We start from the raw sequence: 17,294 nt of genomic DNA, 5'->3' as shown, positions 1-17,294 counted from the left end.
CTTTAAAAACGCATTGTCTAACAGCACACTACAATAATTGAAATATCTTTTTCGTTCATATCTAATTATATAGTTTAGTTGGTCAAAATCAAAAGTCATTAGTAAAAACATTATAATTTCTAAAACATTGTAGAATTGAAAACAAAAAATTTCGTTATGTGTAGAATTAACAACAAAAAATGATCCTCGTGGTCTATCATTGTTTTCGATAGGAAACAGTGTATATGGTTGATATTTGTGCAACAGGGGAAATGTGTTTATTAAAGAAACACATACATTTACTTTATGGTACAAAGACATGGGCATACGACTGAGTGATAGATGAAGATGTTAACTTTGAATCGAAGAATTCCGAATTTGAAAAGTGTGATTATTGACTTTTGAAATAAATGAATTCTTGGAAAGCAATAGAAAGTTATCTTTGTGAAGACATGTAGAAACAAGGAAGAAATGGCTAAAGTCCCTTATGCCTCAGTTAATTGTAACTTTATGTATGGTACGCTATGCACTAGACCATTAATTGTAATGTAGTGTCAAATACAAGAAAAGTAATTAGGAAGGGATGAAGCGTCTGTTATGCTACTTGAAAAGCACTTATGTGGTTACCTTACCTTTAGAAGAAAGAAACTTATGTGGTTACCTTACCATAATAGTGTTTTTGTATACCATTGTGGGTATAACCATCAGTTGGATATCCAAACTTTGGAAAGAGTATCCATCTATTAACCATAGAAGCTTACTGAATGGAAATTGAAAAAATTGTACTTAGAACTTATCTGGTTGAAAATTTTCATCTTAGATTTGGGCACAAAAAAGACTGTGTCCTACTTTATTAAAACCATAGTGCATTTCACCTTTCAAAGAATCTAATCATTCATGATAGAACAAAATATGTGTAGATGAAGTAACGGTTTATCAAACAATCAATAAGCCATTGGACTTGGAACCCGAAGAACATCCTTGGTACTAAGAATCTAGTAGACATGTTTTCCAAGGCAATCATGCTACAGAAGTTGAATCCATGTAAAGCTTCAATTGGTTTCTAGATACTTGGAAAGAAGGAAGGCCTATAGAGAGATGTGGTTAACAAAGATTAAGTTTAGGTGGCAGAAGATTGGGCTATTATTTTCCACCTGGGATATTGAGAGTTGAGGAGCCTGATCTTTCTTTCAACCACATTGTCGCTATGAAGACAAAGGAAAGGGCTCCTATTACGGAGTTGCTATAATGAAAGACTTCTCGGTAACTTTAGGTGTAAGTTGTACTAAAAGATAAAAAAGTAATACCACTACTAGAAAACAACCCTTTAATGACATGCGAACCATGACACGCACTTATTTATGACACTACAAGAAAAAAGTGATTTTGCTAGGAAGGTCCCTATGGAATGTATTTTCGTTGTTAATCTGCAATGGATCGTGATGTGAAATGTCGTTCCATAGCAATGTTGCTACCTCATTGTCTACAAATTTCATTTCTGGTAGCGAGAATGGGACTTGCTAGGGAAAATGCTACTGACTCCATATACGTTGGTATTATGCTACCGAGAGTTCTATGGAAGAAAAATTCGTAGCAACTTTCCAACGACATTTGTTACCAAATCACTTTCCGTTGTATTGCTGCTATGGAATTCATTATCGTGGTTACTATGCAATGAAGTTTGTGACGGAAACCAATTTCATAGTTGAATTGGTATGGAAGTACCATCCGTAGGTATTTGCTAGGGAATTCTGCTATGGAATATGATTTCGTTTGCTTGTTTTGGCATCGAACAAAACACGTAGCTAATTTGTGACGGCATTTGTTTGGATGTTGTATGCCTAATTAATCTTCTTATACTATGGATGAATTATTATTATGATCAATGGAATTTGTAAGATATGGTTTGAATGAAATGTTTTTGAATTGTTAATATGTGTCATAAACTAATGGCTAAAAAATGTAAAAATGAATTATAAAGTAGATATTGTTGGCAAGCGGACTCGAACATATGCTTATGCTAGAAAAGGGCGCGGTTAAGCCAGTTGTGCTAATCAAGTTGTGTATAATTTCATGAAAACATAGTATATAAAAAATAATTAACAACGAATTCATTTCAAACTTATTTTTAATTACATTAACCGGACATGATAAAGTATATAATCTATGTAGATTATTTTCTTTAATAACAAATTCATTACAAACTTATTTTTAATTACATTAACTATACTTCATCACAAAAAATAACATGGGTTTTACGTATACTTCATCCTACTCAAACAACATAGCAATCAAAAATGACTAAAATGCCCTTTTAAAAAAATGATGTAAACACAAAACAAAAATAAAATTATAGCCACTTTCATACTCTTCGGCTTTACAGTCAATAGTTTTACATTTTGACATAAAAAACACAAAAAACATCCCGGGGCAAATCCTGGGCTTTCTTCCTAGTTTTCATTTATGTAATGATATTAAACCAAATGACAAATTAACTTCATCTGAAAAAAAACATTAAACACGAAAGCATCTTGTCATTATCTTCTTCCTCCTCTTCTTCTTCCTCCTCTTGTTCTTCATTGCTCGATGTACTATACTCACAACTACCTACGCTGTCAGAAATACCATCATTGTCGTCCTCATGAATTTCACCTTCTTCATCAATATTATTTTCATTATCTAAACCGTTGCTTGACATTTCGTGATCATCATAATTGTTTATATTGGCTACACTTGGTATGATGATTTCATTTGATTCAACTTCATCTTCTTGGAATGCAACGTCTTTCTGATGATGATTTTCATCGGTCTAACCACGAGGTTTAACTTTAAATACATCCCACCAGTCCGAGTTGTTTGTTTTCAAAATTGGGTAAGGAATGTAACACCCTTGAGTGGCTTGCATGGCTAAAACAAATAGTTCGAACTTGTTGTATTTTCTTTTGACATTTATCTCGACCAAGTTATATTGTTTGTGAACCTTAACTCCTATGTTAGGTGTTGGATCGTACCAATGACATTTAAACAAAACTGCGGTTTTAATTGGGTAACCAGGGTACTCGACTTCTAAAATTTCCTCTACCTTACCATAATAATCACCTCCTTAGCTACTAACACACAATCCGCTATTGGTTGTTGATTTGTTCAGACTATGAGTTTCTGTGTGAAACTTGTAACCATTGGCAAAGTATACACTATATAATTTCACTTTTTTGAATGGCATTTTGGAAAGGTCAGATATATACTTGTTGTTTATCGGGATCTTACGTGCCTATATGAAAAATGGTAAAACACTTAATTAGAGTTAATTATAACCATAACAAAAAATAATGATTTTTTTAAAAAATACAAGAATAAAACCCACATAGTTTTGAAACCATACTGCAAAGTTCTTCTCAACTTCAGCTGCAAGGACCTATTCCTTTATATCCCCTATAAGTTCATTCAAATTTTCTTCAAATATTTTGTATCACAATTTGAATAACATTTTGAAGTTACTATGAATGTAATAAACAAAATCATGCGTGTTAATGTTATTAATTCATAGAAATTACACAACAAATGATTATTATAATTAAAATTGATGCAAATGTTACGTACCTAATGTAATGCTTGATTTTATCTTCGTTAAGGTGTATGTAAGTTTGGGCAGCATGTACTTCCTCATCAGACATCATTCTATTCGTGAATCTTCCATAATGACGCCCATGATATGAAAATATATCTAACTTGTCGTGGTTAGCATCCGCTTTCTCATCTCCTCCTCCATTATCATTTCGAGGCAACTTTCTATTACATGTGGGGACACCAGTATTGAAATAATGAGAGCAAAATATTGATGCTTCACGTAGCAAGTATGCGTTAACAACGGACCATTCCACTCGAGCTTTATTTTTCACATCATTTTTCAATTGATTTAGATACCTATGGTGAAGATTATTTAAATCAGCGTACAAAATAGCAACATACATTATGATGTACGATACAAACCTTTCAAATGGATACATCCACCGATATTAGACATGACCGACTATCTTTGCTTCGTATGGAAAATGTACTGGTAAATGTTTCATGGAGTAAAAAATACCAGGGACAAAGATGGTCTCTAATTTACATAGTATTATTGGGATCTCGGTTTCAATCATTTCCATGTCTTTTGCTGTGATTGTTGTTGCTGTTAATGTTTTGAAGAAAATACTCAACTCTGTTAATGCTTCCCACACTTGTTTTGGCAACATCTCACGGAATGCAATTGGCATCAATCTTTGCATAAAAACATGACAATCGTGGCTTTTCATTCGGAATAGTCTACACCCTGTTAAAGCAACACACCTCCCCAAATTAGAAACATAACCATCGGGGAAACACAATTTCTCCACCCATTGGCATATGGCCTTCTTTTGATTTTGCTCCAGAGTGTAGTATGCTCTTTCATTATCTTCGACTCCTTTTCTCTTCCTACAATAGAGCTTCAGATCTCTTCTGGCTGCTACATTGTTCTTCATCTTCCCTTTGACATCCATTATAGTGTAAAAAAAGTTTCAAATAAAATTTTCACAATATGCGTAACATCAAAATTATGTCTAATGAGATTTTTTTCCAATATGGTAAATCCCAAAATATGCTTTTCTTTTTCCAACCATGAGCGCCACATATTATGTTTACATCATCAACATTTAGTTCAGCCACTTTTACCAAACATAATTGTTCAATCTTCCTTAAATTTTGTTCACCATTCTTACTTGGAGGAGGACCTTCTATCATTTCACGATTCTTCTTGAACTTATTTTTATCCTTTCTATATGGGTGATTCACCTGTAGAAATCTTCTATGGCAGTCAAACCATGACATCTTATTACCATTCTCTAGTCTGAATGCTTGTGTATGTTTCCCACAATGAGGACATGCTAGCTTACCTACTGTAGCCATCCGGACAACATTGCATATGCTAGAAAATCACTTATTTTCCATATCAAAGCTGCTCTTAGATGGAAATTTTGTTTTAAGGATATATCATATGTTACTACGCCTTCTTCCCATAATTGCTCTAACTCTGCAACAATTGGTTGCAAAAATACATCTATTTTATGCTTAGGGTTTGACGGTCCTGTCACAAGGGCAGTCAAAAACATGTAAGGCTCTTTCATGCATATAGAAGTTGGCAAGTTATAAGGTGTTATAATAATATGCTAAGATGAATATTGCTTTCCAAATGCTTCTTGTGGTGCAAACCCATCTGTACTTAGGCTTGATCTTACATTACGTACTTCTGCTGCAAATGAAGGATGACTTTTGTCAAAGTGCTTCTAAGCTTTTGAACCGGATGGATGACACATTACTCCAGCATCATGTCCATGATTCTCAGAGTGCCATCGCATGGAAGTGGCTGTGGCTTCTGAAGCATATAGTCTCTTCAACCTTGGAGTCAAAGGAAAGTAATGGATTTTCTTGAAGGATACGCGAGAACATCTAGCCAAATTTTTTGACCGTTTGTACCTATCTGCATTGCAGAATTTGCACCGACAAAGATCTTTGTCTTGACTCCAATATATCATACATCCAGACCTGCATCAGTCAATCATCTCCATGAGCAAACCTAGTGCTTGTATTAACTTTTTGCTCTCGTATAAACTACCTACCATATTATTCTCCTCTGGTAACACATCATTTATCAACTGGAAGATAGTGTCATAACTATGCTCAGGTATGAGATACTCTGATTTTAAATTCAATAGTCTAGCTACAGCAGATAGTTGTGTCACTTTTTTTTACATCCAGGCCATAATTCTTTATCGGCTGCATCTAGCATATTAAAGAATTTTTTTTATCTAGTGCATTTGGCTCCTCTTCAGGATCAATATTATTTAAATCAGGAGCCATTGTATCTATGACCATTTCTCTATAAGAACATGCACCTTCTCTAAAATTTGTGTTTGAATCATCAACCCCTAAAAACGTATTGTCATCATCAATTGATGTTTCGCCATGTTTATCCCAAAACCAATATTCGTCAACAAAACCAAAGTTGTACAAATGATGTTTAACAATATCAACTTATGTATATGGTATGTTACGACATTTTATGCATGGGCATTTGATTTATCTTCATCCATGAACCTATGTTGAGTGGTAGCAAAATCTATAAATATTTTCACTCCTTGTATGAAAACAAGCGATATACAACTACTATTATCTTTTCTTTCATACATCCATTTTCTACTTGAATTGTTCTTTGTCTTAAATTTGTAAAGTATAAATTTCAATAACACAATATTAATTTTATGTTCATTAATGTTGATTTGAATTCATATATGACATTTGAAGTAAATATATAGTTACCATACAAACATCGCAAAGGTACCTTAACAACGACTTGTTTCACAAAGCTAATGACCAAATGCTGAACAAATCCTCAAAGTTTTCTAATTTGAATGGTTGAATAACTTTTATTATTGGATAAAGTCTTAGAAAATTAGTAGAATGGTTTAATTGAGATCGACACTTGCAGAACACATATTCAAACAAAGTGTGTATCGATTAAAGAACCTTCGACAACCCTTGATTTCAATGTGTTGGATGGATACTAGGTCATATTAGTGGGTCGATATTATTCAGTACCAGGTTAAAACCCATGTAGTATACGGGTAATTATAAATTTAAATAACATTCATAATAAATATAGATATAGATCTACTTATAATATAAATTCTATATATACAATATTTTCCTTTTAATAACGACTTGATTAATTTTTTTTTTTTTATTTCCATAGAAAAAATGGCGCCTTCACTTTAGAGATTGCAAATAGACCAAAGTGCCCTTGAAATCTATATCAAAACTAGGTCACAATGAACTTTTAGTTAGTAAAATGAAAAAGACAAAAATAACATACATATAAAAACTAACATATATATATATATATATATATATATATATATATATATATATATATTAACATTTAATAAAGTTAAAAATATGTATTCCCATTACACCAAAATAAACATAAAATATGCATCACTAATTGTGTGAATCAAACAACAATCATATATGTAACTACTCCAAACTAATGTCAAACATCCTAGCAAACTTAACAAAACATCCATCCCACAAACAACCAACTGCATTGATACATAAAAGCTGAATCATAACTGCTCACATAAGGATGCTTTGCACAGCTTCTATGTAAGCCATGGAATTTTATCTGCTTTGATCTCCTTGCCAAGTGGTTTTGAACCTTGTTACAGGTATGCCTTAGATTCCAACTTCTTCTAGTATTAACGTAGGCATTATTTAACACGATCAGAGCTTCTTGCTTCCTTTCAATACCTTCGGCCATCAACATCATTCCCCGAATGAAGATAGCATCCAACTGCCCATGATCAACTGCATCTTGAAGCAACTGTTTCCCTGCTAGTTCTTCCCCTACCGTAAAATACTTCGCCTGACATACAATAATTAATCATACAATTATAAAAATACAAATATAAAAAACTAATTGAATTCTTAATTATCCGATTGCTTAAAAGAAGAGTACCATTCCATCGTTGAAGAGTATGTGTGGGTTGTTCAACTTTTTGCATTTGCTTATGACTTCATATTGTTGAATACTTAATGGACGAAACCTTAATCGATTTGTGTCTATGATTTTATATATTGCGTCTGATGTTATAGAATCCCTAAAGAGTTTGCAACTATAATTCACAAATCAACAAAATTAATCTATTAAACACTAAATTAAATATGTATATAAGTATAATATAAGTAATGCACATCATACTTACACTAACTGGCACTTAAAAGCATCGATTGGTGAATTTCCTCCAACCGTAGTTACTATTTTTTCGATCAAGTACGACAACAAAGCAGTAATTCTTTTTCATTGTTGTCTTGTTTGCATTCTTTCTGATGAACATCTCGCTGCCATTATGTTGAAATGCGTCTAGTGTAATTCAAATTATATAACAACAACGATTTTAGGGTTTATTGATCAACGTGCCAGAATTTTGATTGTTGGGAATGGAATGTAGATGATCAATTGCCGATAAACTTAAATGACGGGATAAGTCTGACTACAAATTATGGCGCCTAAGTGTTTAGACTATGAATTGACATAATTGCCCTTTAACATACAAAGGTTACTACGTAAATGGTTAGGGTATTTTTGTCAATACCTACTGGCATTTTTGTAAATAAATTGACATTTTAAATTTAAAAAGATGAAGCTAAATAAAATTATTGATTAAATTTAGAGGGACGAATTTAAATAAAATTACTGACATAAGTAGGATTTGACCCTGCTACTTCAGGTAGGAAGTAAGACGTGTGTGCGAGCTAAACTAAATTAACTCCTGTTTCTTCTAATTAAAAAACCATAATATTATGCTCATTAATATTGCAACCCATATGTTATCCATGGACACCATAAGCCACTACTATGTTGACCAATGACCCATATGTCATCCATGGACACCATAAGCCACTACTATGTTGACCAATGAACCAAATGTCATCCATACGTCATCCATGGACACCATACGCCACTACCATGTTGACCAATGGCCCATATGTCAAACATGGACACCATACGCCACTACCATGTTGACCAATGGCCCATCTGTCATCCATATACACCATAAGCTACTACCATGGTGACTAATGACCCATATGTCATCCATATACACCATAAGCCACTACCATGTTGACCAATGTCCCAAATGTCATCCATATGTCATCCATGGACACCATAAGCCACTGCCATGTTGATCAATGGACCATATGTCATCCATATACACCATAAGCCGCTACCATGTTGACCAATGACCGATATGTCATCCATATACACCATAAGCCACTACCATGTTGACCAATGACCCAAATGTCATCCATGGACACCATAAGCCACTACCATGTTGACCAATGGCCCATATGTCATCCATATACACCATAAGACACTAACATGTTGACCAATAACCTAAATGTCATCCATGGACACCATAAGCCACTGCCATGTTGACTAATGGCCCATATGTCATCCATATATATCATAAGCCAATACCATGTTCACCAATGACCCATATGTCATCCATATACACCATAAGCCACTACCATGTTGACCAATGACCCATATGTCATCCATATACACCATTAGCCACTACAATGTTGACCAATGGCCCATATGTCATCGATGGACACCATAAGCCACTACCATGTTGACCAATGGCCCATATGTCATACATATACACCATAAGCCACTACCACGGTGACCAATGACCCATATGTCATCCATATACACCATAAGCCACTACTATGTTGACCAATGACCCAAGTGTCATCCATGAACACCATAAGACACTACCATGTTCACCAATGGCCCATCTATCATCCATGGACACCATAAGCCACTACCATGTTGACCAATGACCCATATATCATCCATATACACCACAAGCCACTACTATGTTGACCAATGATCTATATGTCATTCATATACACCATAAGGCACTACCATGTTGACCAATGGCTCATATGTCATCCATATGTCATCCATGGACACCATAAGCCACTACCATGTTGACCAATGGCCCATATGTCATCCATATACACCATAAGCTACTACTATGATGACCAATGACCAATGACCAATATGTCATGCATATACACCATAAGCCACTACCATGTTGACCAACGACCCATATGTCATCCATATACACCATAAGCCACTACCATGTTGACCAATATCCCATATGTCATCCATGGACACCATAAAGCCACTACCATGTTAACCAATGGCCCATATGTCATCCATATACATGATAAGCCTCTACCATGTTGACTAATGTCCCATATGTCATCCATATACACCATAAGCCACTACCATGTTGACCAATGACCCATATGTCATCCATATGTCAGCCATAGACACCATAAGACACTACCATGTTGACTAATGACCCATATGTCATCCATGGACACCATAAGCCACTTCCATGTTTACCGGTTGACCAATGGCCCATATGTCATCCATGGACACCATAAGCCACTTCTACGTTGACTACAGTTTTTTGTTAATTTTTAAGCAAGAAAGATGTTGAACTCGAAAGTAAAAGGAGCATCCGGTGTGAAGCCAACTAAATTCATTGCACCACAGGTTATGAAACACAACAGGATATCAGCTGCAAAATCTGTAAATAGACAATTACAAGATGAAGAAATCGACTTCCCAATACCAACAACCACATCCAAAGCACCTATAACATCTACCATCAAAAGCCCTAAACCTATATCATTAACATAAACAATGACTACCACTTACTCGACATCACTTACAACTTCCACTTCGCCCTTAGAAAATACATCTAAAACTTTAGTAACTGGAACAATACAATCCTTAATACTTACATCAATAACCAAAACTTCAACACCTATATCATCTAAGCCGTCATCAACACCGACACCCCCTACCACATCATCAACACCTATATCTACTACCACAACCTCAAAACCTGCATCTACACTACCATCCTCTCTACAACTACAGTAACTACCACACCCTACTTAAGTAAAGGAACTACCACAGCCTCAACATATACATCTATCCCAACACCTACCCGAAAATATACCCCATCAACAACACCTATCCCAGAATCTACCCCATCACCAACACAACCAACCATGAATGAATATGTAGTGGAAAGTGTAGAAGGTGAAACAATTCTTCTGAAGATTGTGGACCAGATAGATGTTTAACAGTTCATGTTTGGAAAAAAATGTGAGTTACCAATCAAATCTTAATTACAATTTTTTCTATGTATAACCTTTTGGTTTACACGGACATATCAATTCATAACTAAACACATCACATGATTACTTGCAGGCTAATGCCACCGGGTGCTTGTGCACACTTTATTAGTCAGTCATTTAAACAAAGGGTAAATCTAAAAGGGTACGTTTGGGGACAAGTAAGCAAAGAAATGCGCAAATTATATTGGGAGGAGTTTCATGTAATTAGCTATATGTGATAAAATTTTGTTTGGTAAACATTTACACTTAAGTTATGTTTGTATTGTTAATGTGTAGAAAAAATGTTGTTGGGATGAAACAATAGACTCGCTAGTGACGCATGCTTGGGCAAGGAAAGAGGCACAAAGTTATGGCCAATATCTCTTCAGCATGCGGAGCCCAAAAAGAAACAAACATGTATTTAAACCTACTCATATTCCATAGGAATTCTGGAACTCCTGGCAATTAAAATGGAATACAAAAGAATATAAGCTAAAATATGAGCAGAACAAGAAGAATAGGCGTAAAGGTGTGGCTGATGGAGTAGCAAAACCAACACATAACGTTGGATCCGCAAGTCATTTAAAGATAGCTTCTGATTTTGGTAATTTTTTTAATGGTACATCGTATCAATGTTTATAGATGTTTATTTGTATATTTGATATTTTGTATGGTATTTATGCAGAAGAGGAAATTAGTACATAATCCACCCCATAGTGAATTGTTCCTGTATACACACACGAAGAATCACGATGGAGTCACTTTCACAAATGAAAAAGATAGACAAATTCATGTAATATTCATTTCAGTGTTAAACTTTTATATTGTAGCTACTCCATAATATCATTCATAAATTTGATATCTTTTAACTTATAATATTTTTATTTTGTAGATGGCCTATACAGAAAAACGGGAAGAGTTGGAAGCTGAAGGTGTTGAATTTGAGGAAAGCTATTTTATGCTGTTGTTGGTGGTCATGATAAAAAAAGAAAGACTTTATGGATTAGGCTCTTTTGCAAAGGCGGTTCCCAATAGGAACGGTAAAACAGATGTATGTTACATTCCGGAAAAAATGATAAAATAGAAGAAACGAGGGAGCTTGTTGCTAAACAAAAACAGGAAAATGAAGAGCTAAAAGAAATGATGAACGCCCAACAAGAGGAAAGCAAAGCAAGGGTCGGGCATCTTGAAAAACAACTTCAAACGACATTGGATCTTATTAATGTCTTTACACAACAACAACAATAGTAGGTTGATATATGTTTATTTGCAGATTATGTATTTTAGAGTAACAACTTTCTTAATTTTTTCCATGTAATAAATAATTATTGTATTATTTTATGACATAATGGTTTTGATTTTTTTGTTTTTCATATATTACTACAAAATAATTTGGATATAATTTATAAATCAGTTATCTATCGGTCCATATGGAATATGGTATATAATATACACCACAAAAATTGCTAGGGATTCATGACCACAAAATTTGCTAGGAAGTCATCAAACGGAATTTACTAGGGATTCATGACCACGAAATTTGCTAGGGATTCAGCACGACGAAATTTGCTACGGAATCACCACCATAGAATTTACTAGGGAATGGCCACCATGGATTTTTCTAGGGAATGACCACCACGAAATTACTAGGGAATCACCACCACCGAATTTGCTAGGGATTCATCACCACATAATTTGCTAGGGAATCACCACCACGGAATTTGCTAGGGAGTCACCACCACGGAATTTGCTAGGGAATCGCCACCACAGAATTTGTGATGGAATAACTACCACGGATTGTGCGATGGAATCCTACTACGGAATAAACAACGGAATACCACCTACTACGAATTTCATTATGTTGTCACATTTGTGACGGAATTATCTTTTCTGTTGCAAACCCTCGCTACGACGTTTTTAGGGACGAAAATAGGTCATTGCAAATTCCGTCGCTATTCGTCTTTTGCAACGGAATTGCAACTTTTCACGACGGATTCCTTCCGTAGCAAAAATGTGTTTTTCTTGTATTGTGATACGTAAAAGTGTTTCCCCTAAAAATAATGTCAACTCTCCCAAAATATGAAGGATTTAGGACACACATTTTTGCATGCCCTAAAATTAGTGTCACAAAAAGAAAAACACGGAGGGCACGTAATCAAAAAAGCATGTCGTACAAGCCTGTCATTTTATAATTTTTCACGAAAGAAAGAAGTGCGTTTTCCATCCTTTAATAACTAGCAGGGGGGGGAGGGGATGAAATCCTCAAAAATTAAAAACCCCGCAGCCTTTTAATTAACATTAATTAACATTAAGAACCCTTGCCAAATTCAAAAACTCAATCAAGATCCCAACCTTTTCTTTTTATGACAACTTTTAATTAACATTAAGAATGTGATTGTTAAAAATATAATTTTAAATAATATAATAATGAATAGAGTATAATGAATTAAGAATAAATAATCTCGAAAAAACAGATTGTACGTTTCCTTCCTATATTTCTTTCTTCAATGCACGTATTTGACCATTTCTTGTAAATCTCTTATTTATACAAGTGATGCTTTCATTTAAATGGAAAACTGAGGAAGGAGAGGGAAATCACAATTTTAGATTAATTGGTCGAATTTGGTAATGAAACTTAAAGAAAAGAAAGATGTTTGGGGAATTTGCATCCGGTTTTATCATCATTAAGTGTTAACACCGAAATAGTAAAAAAAGTTGCAAATTTAGTGAGATTTCATATGTGTTTGTCGATGAGATTGTTAGTTGAGGAGTCTGGTCTTCGTTTTGACCTCATGGCTGATCGCTATAGAGACAAAGCGTGGGCTCATGTTGCAGAGTGTCTACAAGGAAAGAATTCACATTAACTTTAGGTGTAACTTGTACTAAAAAGATAAACAAGTACTATTTGTGTTAAAACTATAGTCTAGAACTTTAACTTTGTTATAGAAGATGCGAGCAAATCTGAAAACTAAAACAAAATACAATAAATGCATATTAGGCTCAAATAGACATCAACATATAAGTGTTAACACCTAAACTTATAAGTGCTAACACCTAAACAGGTACAAATTTGCTATGTTAGCAAGATTTTATATATCTTTGTTTATGATCTTTACTAAATCGTTGATCAGTTAGAAGTCTATCATTATTGGTTCCCTTCACCAATGGATATATAGGTATATATTTATAGATTTGAGACATATATATATATGTAACTACTAGATGTCGGTTTGACACTAAATATCATGTTGTTTTCAAACTAATGTAATCAACTTTAACAATGTGATAGTTAAAAAATATAATTGTACAGAATATAATAATAGAGTTCTGAATGAACCAAGAATAAATAATCTCAAAGAACATATTGTAGCTATCCTTCCCATATTTCTCTATTCAATGTACATAGAGTTGAGTATGATCCATTTCATATAAATCTCTCATTCCGTACAAGTGATGCTTTCATTTAAAGGGGAAGCTGAACAGGAAGAGGGAAACAAATATTTTGGATAAATTGGACGAATTTGGTAATAAAACTAAATGAAAAGGAAGATGTTAGGGGAATTTGCGTTCAATTGTATCATCAATAAGTGTTAACACCGAAATGAGCAAAACGTTGATAATTTAGCGAGATTTCATATGTTTATCGACGATATGTATATGTATTAAATCGTTAATTAGTTGGTAATCCGTAGGTGCTGATGGTTCCCTTTACCAACATATATATAACTAGGTGTGAGACCCGTGTAGTACACGGGTTGATTTAAAAAAAACATAAACATTATATTAAAATGTAAATAGAAAATATTTTTTAATGTACAACTTTAAACTAAGAAAGGAATAAACATATTTATTGCAATTTAATATCATATATATATATATATATATATATATATATATATATATATATATATATATATATATATATATATATATATACATATATATATGATATTTAATACTTTACATATATAAGTATATTACTTTAATTTTAAAAAATAAAACAAACCAAAAATTGACTATTGAATAATATTTATTTCAAAAATACCACAAAATGACAAGTGTCAAAACTTATGAGAGATTGACATGTGGCAAAAAAATAACCTTTATTTATTAAGGAGGATTAGTTTTAATAGTGTTAAATTCGATTGATAAATGTTTTAAATGCGTTTTTAAAGATTTGATTTTCCCAACTTATTAACAATAGAAACAATTTTATTTTACGTATGATGTCAACCACCGGTCCAAATATGACAAATTTGCAAATTTTGAGTTGCCAGGCGTATAGAAAAAAAAAACCCACCGCTCCTGCCCATGTCCAGAAGAATAATGTGAGTTGGCACGCGTTAATAGATGTTGATGCATCCATTAGCCACCATGACATCCTTCAGTAAGAAGGATGGTTCCTGTTGAAAATTGTCAACGTAGCCACACCTACATATATAAACGATATCAGTACTACTTCCCACAAACATAACATCTCTCTCTCTCTCTCTCTCTCTCTCTCTCTCTCTCTCTCTCTCTCTCCATACAAACAATAATGGCAAAGTCGAACTCTAATCTTTGTGCAGTTGTTCTTTTAATATCAATTCTAATAGTAGCAGCATCAGCAGGGAGTTTTTACGATGACATGGACATCAGTTTTGGGGGTGAACGTGCTAAAATTCTGAATGGAGGTCAGGATCTTTCACTTTCACTCGACCAATACTCTGGATCGGGTTTCCAGTCGAAGCACGAGTACCTGTTTGGAAGGTTCGACATGCAACTCAAACTAGTACCAGGCAATTCTGCTGGCACCGTCACCACATTCTACGTGAGTACCATCGATCGGTTCCAATCTTGAATTTCATATCTGAATTATATATATATTGTGATCACTCATTTGTATTAATCTTTTAAAGGCTGATAATAACCATGTCTTTGTATTAAATCACATTAGTTGTCATCACAAGGTGCGGGTCACGATGAGATCGACTTCGAGTTCTTGGGCAACTCCACGGGAAACCCTTACACAATTCACACCAATGTGTATTCACAAGGGAAAGGAAACAAAGAACAGCAGTTCCACCTTTGGTTTGACCCTACCGCAGCCTTCCACACCTATACCATCGTATGGAACAGTCTAAGAATTATGTAAGTCACGCATCCAACATAAACATTAATTGGTTCTCTTCCTTTCTCATGTTTTTCTGCTGTTCCTATATAAAGCTCTTTGTCTCTGCAGTTTCTTAATAGATAACATACCAGTAAGGGTGTTCAATAACAATGATGCTGCTGGAGTCCCATTTCCCAAGAGCCAACCCATGAGGGTTTATGCCAGCCTGTGGAACGCGGATGACTGGGCAACCCAAGGTGGGCGTGTGAAGACCGACTGGACTAATGCGCCTTTCACCGCGTTATACAGGAAATTCAATGCCAATGCCAAAAAAGTTGGTCCCAATTCAGTATCTACAAGCTCAATAAATGATAACCAGTCATGGAGTACCCAAGGACTTGATGCAGCTGGCCGAAATAGGATCCGATGGGTGCAAACCAAGCACATGATCTACAACTACTGCAACGACCGCAAACGGTTTCCCAATGGTATTTCAGCGGAATGCAAGACCTCTAGATTCCTTTAAGCCTGCTTACTAACTTGACATCCATATTTTTTATTCTTTATTGATCGATTTCTGATCTTCATGATTATTTATTCTTTGATTCATTGTAAACATTCAAATTGAAAATACAAATAAATACACAAGTATAAGATTCCATGTACACTTTAAAAACGCATTGTCTAACAGCACACTACAATAATTGAAATATCTTTTTCGTTCATATCTAATTATATAGTTTAGTTGGTCAAAATCGAAAGTTATTAGTAAAAACATTATAATTTCTAAAATCCTTTTTTTTCGACACTACATACAAACTTCATTATGTGCAGAATTAACAACAAAAAATGATCCTAGTGGTCTATCATTGTTTTCGATAGGAAACATTGTATGTGGAAGAAATGACTAAAGTCTCGTACGCCTTAGTTAATTGTAACTTCATGTATGATACGTTATGCACTAGATCTTAAATTGTAATGTAGTGGGAGGCAGTAGCAGGTTTTTGTCAAATACAAGAAAAAAAATTAGGAAGGGATGAAGTGGTCGTTATGCTATTTGAAAAGCACTTATGTGGTTACCTTACCTTTCAGAAGAAAGAAACTAGTCTTAGAAGGCTTCAATGATGTAGATAAGAGAGGTTCTAGATATTTAGGGAAAACCATAACAGGGTTTTTGTATACCATTGCGGGTATAACCATCAGTTGGATATCCACACTTTGGAAAGAGTATTCATCTATTAACCATAGAAGCATAATGAATGGAAATTGAAAAAATTATTCTTAGAACTTATTTGGTTGAAAATTTTCATATATTTGGGCAAAAAAAAGACTGTGTCCTACTTTATTAAAAGCACAGTGCATTTCACCTTTCAAAGAATCTAATCATTCATGATAGAACAAAATATGTGTAGATAAAGTAACGGTTTATCAAACAATCAATAAG

The 17,294-nt window shown here is 34.2% G+C and overlaps 1 protein-coding gene across 1 annotated transcript; it reads left to right on the top strand.

Annotated features, from left to right (window-relative positions):
• Nucleotides 1-15,289: 15,289 nt before the first annotated feature.
• On the top strand, nucleotides 15,290-16,521 carry LOC128127459 (xyloglucan endotransglucosylase protein 1-like). The gene is made up of 3 exons (XM_052765933.1): nucleotides 15,290-15,568; nucleotides 15,695-15,888; nucleotides 15,980-16,521. The coding sequence occupies exons 1-3, from the start codon at nucleotides 15,296-15,298 to the stop codon at nucleotides 16,374-16,376; spliced, it is 864 nt and encodes a 287-aa protein (XP_052621893.1). The 5' UTR covers nucleotides 15,290-15,295; the 3' UTR covers nucleotides 16,377-16,521.
• The last annotated feature ends 773 nt before the right edge of the window (nucleotides 16,522-17,294 follow it).

Source organism: Lactuca sativa, chromosome 7 (assembly GCF_002870075.4).
Source record: "Lactuca sativa cultivar Salinas chromosome 7, Lsat_Salinas_v11, whole genome shotgun sequence".
NCBI classification, from domain to species: Eukaryota; Viridiplantae; Streptophyta; class Magnoliopsida; order Asterales; family Asteraceae; genus Lactuca; species Lactuca sativa.
This window is presented reverse-complemented; position numbering and strand designations above follow the sequence as displayed.